At 44.0% G+C, this 8,253-nt stretch overlaps 1 protein-coding gene across 1 annotated transcript in view; it reads right to left on the bottom strand.

The window, feature by feature from the left end:
- Window positions 1–409: 409 nt before the first annotated feature.
- The window catches only part of IQCH (IQ motif containing H), a 141,165-nt gene continuing 133,321 nt past the window's right edge, over window positions 410–8,253 (bottom strand). The window contains exons 19-21 of the mRNA XM_040414305.1: window positions 7,853–7,914; window positions 5,696–5,804; window positions 410–821 (exon numbers count right to left, since the gene is read on the bottom strand). Of these exons, the coding sequence (XP_040270239.1) occupies window positions 753–821; window positions 5,696–5,804; window positions 7,853–7,914 (240 nt within the window). The 3' untranslated portion in view covers window positions 410–752. The remainder of the gene's footprint in view (window positions 822–5,695; window positions 5,805–7,852; window positions 7,915–8,253) is intronic.

Here is an 8,253-nt window from a genome sequence, read left to right as displayed (position 1 = left end):
GCTCAGTTTCATCCTTCAACTGCCTCCTGGGTTGTCATAGGGGGAGAGCTGCAGCAGAAAGGACACCCCCCTTAAGCTGTCTGCTTGCTATAAATATAACAGAACAATGAATGGGGAGATCTCTGGATCCACATGAGGTACAGGGCTGGTTCTAGCTTTGTTAGAAAGAGATTGTCATGTACTATATGATGTCTGATTTTCGTGTTTTTTTTAACATTAGCCACAGGATAACTCATTTCATTAAAGTGCAAGTAAATTAATACAGGGACACAATATAGGATAATAACAAAATTATTTTAATAGTGCACAAAATCATCCATAGGATTAGAAACTGAACATGTAAAAATATAGAGAATATTGGCTTCCAGGAATTAAAAAAAATACACCACCGTATTCTAGTACCAAGACTATACACCTTTATTATACAGTCCAGTTGATTCCAAAAAGGATGTCCATGCATGTTGTCGGCTTGCACGTTTATTTCTGTGCTAAGTATAGTCCTTATTTAACCTAGAAAGCCAGCCCTTGTTAGTTAGGATTTACCTAATACCCACCTTGTACCAGATTAAAGAAAATACAATTATATGTTAACTACATATACATTGTCAATGGTGATTAAAATAGAATGATCTGCTCCATAATCTGGATTAAGTGCTGGTTAATATGCTCTTTCTTCCGTAATCGTTTCCCGTCACAGTTGACCTTGGAGTGAGGATAGTCCATCACTGAACTTTAGGTTTAGAGGGCTAACATTATTCTTCAAATTTCAGTTTATTTTCTTCTGTAACTCCAAGAATTGATTCAATTTCCTGCACTGTTTCCTGGAAATGAGAAGGCGTATGGCATTAGTTACTGGGTATACCGTAAATTCCATCATGTTCAGATCTTCCTGCAACGAACAATGCACTGACAGATTACAGGTTTAGGTAATAGGAAGTTTCGTATTGCTTATCTATAGGATAGGTGGGTGTAGAGTTTGAGGTCCCACCTTGGACCCTCGGGGTGGAGGTGGCATGTACACTGGCTAAAAGCGGATTTACACTGCCCAATAATCGGGCAGATTATCAGGAATGAACTTTTCTAAGAATGCTCGTTACCGACAATCTGCCAGTCTAAATAGGCCATCGATCACCCAATGAACGAGCGAAACGCTCCGGGTGATCCTGTCATTCGTGCAGGCACACCAATTATTGTTTTTGGGCAGAAGGTTGTGCTGTCTAAACAGCGATCTGCTGCCCAGAAACAGTGAGCTGTATGAGGAGGAGGGATGGCAATTTAAGAGGTCACTGCATGTAAATGGGTGGTCTCCTTCACTGAACAAGCAGCTGTCGGGAAGGAACGCTTCCTTTCTGACAATCGGCTGTAACATTGTGCAGTGTAAACCCGCCTTAACATATGAAACTGTGACTGCACAGATAACAAATACCCCAAGTTAGTTTTAAGGCTGGTTTACATTGCACGAGTTACAGCTGACTGTTGGGAAGGAAGCGTTCCTTCCCAACAGTCGGCTGCTCGTTCAGTGAAGGAGACTGCACATTTACATGCACTGATCACCTCCACAGTGTGAGGACGAGGGATCGCTATTGCAATTGATCGTCCCCATACAGAATCATTGTTTCTGGGCAGCAAATCACTGTTAAGGGTCCATTCACACGTCCGTAAGTGTTTTGCGGATCTGCAAATTGCGGATCCGCAAAACACGGACACCTGCAATGTGCGATCCGCAATTTGCGGATCCGCACATCACAGACACTATAATAGAAAATGCCTTTTCTGGTCCGCAATTGCGGACAAGAACGGGACATGTTCTATTTTTTCCAGGAACGAAATTGCGGATCCTCAAAAAACGGATGCGGATCCCGAAAAAACTGATGCGGATCCAGGAAATGTGGATTGGCATCCATTCCAGCCCCATTGAAAGTGAATGGGTCCGCAAATTGTGGAACGAATGCGGACCCAAATTACGGACGTGTGAATGGACCCTTAAGACTGCACGATCTGCTGCCCAGAAACAATGATTGGTGTGCCTGCAAAAACGACAGGATCACCCGATGAGGTTGATTAGCAGCACATATAGACAGATTGTCAGGAAGGTGCGTTCGCAGGTACATTCGTTCCCCATAATCTGCCTGATTATCAAATAGTGTAAATCTGCCTTTAGTTGCATATCCCTATCTGTTCTTTACCCACAGCCTCCTGCACATGAAAGACAATATAGAGTATATTTTAAAAGGTTTGTCCAGGATTAGAAGGACATAGCTGTCTTCTTCCAAAAACAGCACCACACCTGTCTGTAGGTTGTGGGTGGTATTGCAGCTAAGCTCCATTCACTTCAATGGGGCTGAGATGCAATACCAGACACAATCTATAGACAGAAGAAAGCAGCCATGTTTTGCTAATCCTGAATAATCCCTTTAAATAAAGATGATGTAAATGTATTAATGAGGGTTCCTAAGGCTGCTTTCACATCAGCGTTTTCCTTTCCGCTATTGAGGATCTTAAAAGCGGGTGAAAATGCTTCAGTTTTGTCCCCATTCATTGTCAATAGGAACAAAACTGAACTGAAGGGAACAAAGTGCACCAGAATGCATTCCGCTCCGATTTGTTGCATTCTCATGTCGCACATAAAATCGCGGCAAGCATCGTTTTTGAGTGTGTCATGGGCAGTGCAGTTTCTAAATTTCTCAGCGGGGTAATATAACTAAGGGGCATCAGGGATGGGTACATTATTATACAGGGCTTGGGCAGGGTAATATAACTCAGCTCAGGACTAGGCCTATCAGACATTATAGTTATAATGAGTAATGACACCCACAGCAGCCTCCATTCTAAATAATGTCCATAGCGATCCTTATTAAACTTAATGTCCCCCACAGTGACAGTGGCCCCCATTTTTATGTCTCCCACAGTGGCCCCGCCCCCCATTGTAATTAATGCCCCCCGCCCCCAAAGTGTCACTGTCCCCATTGTAAAAAAATTGTTTGTTTATTTAATTTAACCACATTGCACCCGAGTCGACCCACCCAGTGACCCACTGTCCCGGATCCTCACCACAGGCTTCTTTTCAGCAATCAGCACTGCTCAGGGGCTCAGGGCGGGCGGTAACAGGCAGGCAGTGCGGCGCTCACTCACTCACTGTACGTCACGCGCCTGCGCCGCCTAGTGGGAGGAGCAGGCGCGTGACGTCAGTAAGTGCCGCCCGCACGTACCGGAGCTGAGTGACTGGACTCGGTACGTACGGACAGAGGACTCGGCACTCGGGCGCAGGCGAGATCTCAGAGGGAGGGAGCCAGGGGGGCGCACGGCATGAGAGTAATAACAGGCAGAGAAACAACAAGAGGGCGCCCCCCTTCTGACAGCACCCCGGGCGGCCGCCCGGCCCGCCCGCCCCTAGAAACGGCCCTGGTCATGGGATACTGATCAAGACATGAAAAAAAAAGGGATCAGGCACCCATTGACTTACAAGGGATTTAGTGATGGATACGTCTTGTTCAGTTGGGATATAATACAACCGGATCTGTTCTGAACTGATGCAGACGGTTGTATTATATACCGGATGCGTTTTTGCTGAACCCATAACGGATCCAGCAAAAATGCAGATGTGAAAGTAGCCTAAGGCTCAAATCACATTTCCGCTCTGGGCCTCCATCAGGTAATTCTATCAGTCCAATCCAACAGACCCTATTATAAGTCAATAGGGACCGCTGGGTTATGCTGGTTTCCGTAATATGACAGATCTAGCACTGACGGAACACAAAAATGGAAAAATTTACAAAAATGTGGACAGAGCCTAATGCTGGTTCAAATGTGCTTATACTGGTTCAGGTGTGTTCTTCTTTTTGGGCTTTTTTTTTTATTTTTTACCTTTTTTTAAATGTTTTCACTGCATTTTATATATTTTTACAATTTACTACATTTATTTATGTAAGTATTTAGGTATATATTTGTTTTACACTATTGGGGCGCATGATATGTGTACTCCCTGGATTTCCTCATATAGAATGCACTGACCATGATCTAAAGGTCACAGGTAGTGTTGAGCGAACTTCTGTTTTAAGTTCGGCATCTAAAGTTCGGCTTCCGGTTAGCGGAGAATCCCGATATGGATTCCGAATTCCGTTGTGGTCCGTGGTAGCGGAATCAATAATGGCCGATTATTGATTCCGCTACCACGGACCACAACGGAATTCGGAATCCATATCAGGATTCTCCGCTAACCGGAAGCCGAACTTTAGACGCCGAACTTAAAACAGAAGTTCGCTCAACACTAGTCACAGGCAATTAGACCACTGCCACCAATTGTATGTTTCCTGGATTTTGCAGACAAGACAAAGAATGCCTTCTCTGCATGCACCCCCCTACTCTCTGTGATGTCACCAATGATGACTATGGGGCCAAGCCATAAGATAATGGCAGAATTAATTTGTTTCTTTATAGACCACCTCTTTAATTAGAACTGACTAAAGTCCAACTCCCAAAAGCAGCCGATTTTGCTGTAGGAAGCCGTCATTAACCAGCCATTTTGCAAAAACATGGCGACCTCCCTCTATGATGTCCATATGCCCAAGTGGGCGGGGTTGTCGTGATGAGACAAGCCCTTTAAAGGGGTTCCCTGGAATTTACATGTTTATGATCTATCCTCAGGATAGGCCATCAATATGAGATCGGCGGGGGTCTGACTCCTGACACCCTCACTTATTAGCTGTTTGAGGAAGATGCTCCCCTCACCTGTGCTTACCAAGTACAACGCCATCCATTTCATAGCGGCTTTGCTTGGTATCGCAGCTCCGCCCCATTCACTTGAATGAGACAGAGGTGCGCCTAGGCCATGTGACCAATGAACGTGATGTCACATGGCCTAGGAAGAGACCCAAGTGGTCACCTACAGCTGATCAGCGAGGTTTCCTCCGGGTTCTCCGGTTTCCTCCCACACTCCAAAGACATACTGATAGGAAACTTATATTGTGAGCCCCGTTGGGGACGGCCCGATGCTGATGTCTGGAAAGCGATGCGGAAAATAGCAGCGCTATTTAAGTGAGTATAATACGTAAGTAATAGTGTGCAAGCATGGCCACGCTGATGGATTGCAGGGTGGTCGTAACCATGGAAACGAACAGTGTATAATGTGATGGAAAAATGAATCCAGCCAGCAATGGAAGCAATATGGACAATCACAATACATTAGTAAGTGCCTTGTATTAACTTTCTCTACATGATAAAGGCCATTTGCTGAAGTGAGACAACCCCTTTAACCATGGAGGGACTCTTCCGTCCTTAAGTGAATACTTTAGGAGAAATCGTTCAGTGGCAATCCAGCAAATATCTCATGTTTATTCAATGCATCCAATGGATAGTAATCCCTCTGAGCATAGCTACTCTTTCAAATTTACAAGTGTTATGTAATATCTACTTACAACTTAATGTCCCATAACTATGTCGGCTATAACTATTCACTGGGAGTCTGTCCGTTTCCCCATTGATGCATGTAACCTTTCAGTATAAATCATCTCATTGTTACATATCATCTCCCAGTGATAGGAACCTCGTGCCGATCATTAACTCTCTGTCTCTCTTGCAGGACAGTAATTACCAGACACTGAAAGATGTTTTCATGAAGAATGAAGCTCCTCTGTACACGTTCCTTCCCAGTGACTGCCGAAACAGAGCTGAAATCGTTACTTAATTAACAACTCACCTTGAAATTAGTTTCTCCCTGCATGTTAGGGGCTGATATTTCCTGATGGATGATGAACAGATTGCGTGCAAAGGTCATCAATGCTCCCTGGAGGTCCTCAGCTATGCTCCTGGTAATGAGATTCAGAATGAAGCTGGTCAGTGTCCCAATACACACATTATTTTACCATTTACTTATATGTATCAGTTTACCCTTACTACCAGATTAAGGGACAGGCCTATTTATATATGTCCAATCATGCAAAGTCATATAGGCAATGCCTATTTATGTCACTCACACTAATTCCAGGTTCTTAGGCAGTTTGACAAAATATATAGGGTTGGGGGCCTACATCAATAGCGTCAATACAGTTCTCATTGTAAGGGAGTGAAAGTCCCAGCATCTGCAACATTTCTGTAAAATTACAGCTCGGATCTGCTGACCATTTAATGCTCGGCTGCTGGAGTCCAGTAGATCTTCCTTCTCTTGTGCAGCAGGCCGTGGCCTGCTCTCCTCTTACTGGTCTCCTGTGTTTGGCCTTAGAGCACACATGTGCGCACCCCAGCTCTAAAAGGGCCAGTGAGCACACCCTTATCTTCCCCAGCCTATGGCTGGCCACTTCAAATTACTTTCCCTAGGGGAGAATTCCTTTCTAGACCTAGTGAAAGTGTGCTCATTCTGTTTGTCTGCCCGTGTACCGACTCTGACCCTCTGCTGCCTGTCCTGACTTCTGCTTGTTTACCGTATTGACCCTTACCTGCTTACCCTTACATTGAACATGTTTTATCGATATGTACAAACTCTGCCTACCTTATCCTCAGCCTGTTTCCTGACTACGAGTATTAACTGTTCCACATGACTATTCCAATAGGTAGTGGCATGGTGGCTCCCCTGCAGTGAAGACCAGATTTATGTATAGGGGTTAAAGGGTAAAAACCAGGAGACTGCCAGGATAATGCCCTCAGGTCTAGCCCAAAGCTACACCAGTCAGTTTGGGCTAGATGGAAAAACAAAACAAAAACAAACTAAAAAGTTCTCCACTGCATTTCCTGATGTTAGATCGGCTTCGCTGACCTCCGTGTGATGCAGGTAAAATCACAATAAACCAGTCTTTGTAAAAAAGGTGGTCGCGCTGCCAGGTATACGTCCTAGTTCACAAGCTCAGGGTACAGTAGGCCCACATCCACTGTATGTTACAGCATGTACCCCTAGTTAGTGTTGATGGCGAATATTCTAATCGCTAATTTTTATCACGAATATTGGCACTTTTTTACAAAATATCACAAATTCGAATATTGCCCCTGCCGCTCATCACTGCCCCTAGTCTTGGTACAATCAGCTCTGAGCACTACAAATTAGAATAGGGTCATTGGGGGAATTTGGAGAACACCATATTGAAAGAATCAGTGCTGACTTGTAGGGTTGAGGCTTAACATTTCCTAGTGTGCTTCTATACTCCCTAGAGTATACACGAGTCACCATAAATACAGCTAAAAGAATATGCACCCACCATCTCACTGACTGCTTTAGTATGTCATATTTAACAAAAAAAAAACAAATTAAACTCTAGTGTAGTGGTGGCCTGAGCAGTTCAGCTTTTTTGACCAAATTATTTCAGAGATTAACCCTCATTTACTGAAAACAGAAGCTTGTGCATCCAGTCAACTAGGCCAACAACAAAAAACTACCCTTTGGCTGTGCAAGCACAAGGTGCAATCTAGAATCAGACACTTGGCTGGATGCAGTATATTGCAAATGACTTAAAACACGTCTCATTGTCTGTTTATGGGATCTACTCTGCTGGGAACATAAGTGGAGGCATTTGCTTCAATATTATATGTTGTCAATACTCCATCTTAAATCCTACAAGTTAATGTGACCTAAGCTTCTGATACTAAAGTCTAGGGCCTTTAACACCAATCTTTCTGATCAACAGAACCATTGGGGCCATCCTTAAAGTGGTTTACTGAGTGTTTTATACTGATGACCTATCCTGATGATAGGCAATCAGTATCTGATCGGTAGCCCAGCACCCCTGCTGATCACCTAGGCCAGTGATGTCACATTCATCCGTCACATGGCCTAGGCACAGCTCACCTGAATGGAACTGAGCTGCTATCCAATGGATGGTGAGAATGGGACTGAGCACATACTGATGACCTGGTGTGGTGTACTCACATCATTCCTATGCGATGCCTTTTCTGGTTTTCCAATAGCGCAAACACTGTCCCTTCTTTTTCCTGGGAAGTAAAGGAAAATGTGTCACTTTGTGACCTGGATAGAATTGCAATCAATATATATTAACTCCTAAGATAACTTGCTGCTAAGTAAGAAGGGTCAACGGCTGATTATCTGCCCGACCTCCATGTAACATAATTTCAATAATAAACTCATGGTCAGCTTGTTATGGCCTGAAATGCAAATGTCTCATACATCGTTCGGCTGTCCTGCTCCTCAAACATTTTTATTTTTCTACAGACCCAATCACTGCCTTGCTTTCTAGGGTCCTTTTAGATGGGCCAAGGATTTGGGCAATTATCAGAAATGAACGTTTCTACAAACCTTCATTCCTGATAAGT

This window comes from Bufo bufo, chromosome 1 (genome assembly GCF_905171765.1).
Source record: "Bufo bufo chromosome 1, aBufBuf1.1, whole genome shotgun sequence".
Classification (NCBI taxonomy): domain Eukaryota; kingdom Metazoa; phylum Chordata; class Amphibia; order Anura; family Bufonidae; genus Bufo; species Bufo bufo.
The sequence above is the reverse complement of the archived record's forward strand: the minus strand, read 5'-3'. Positions and strand labels throughout refer to the sequence as shown.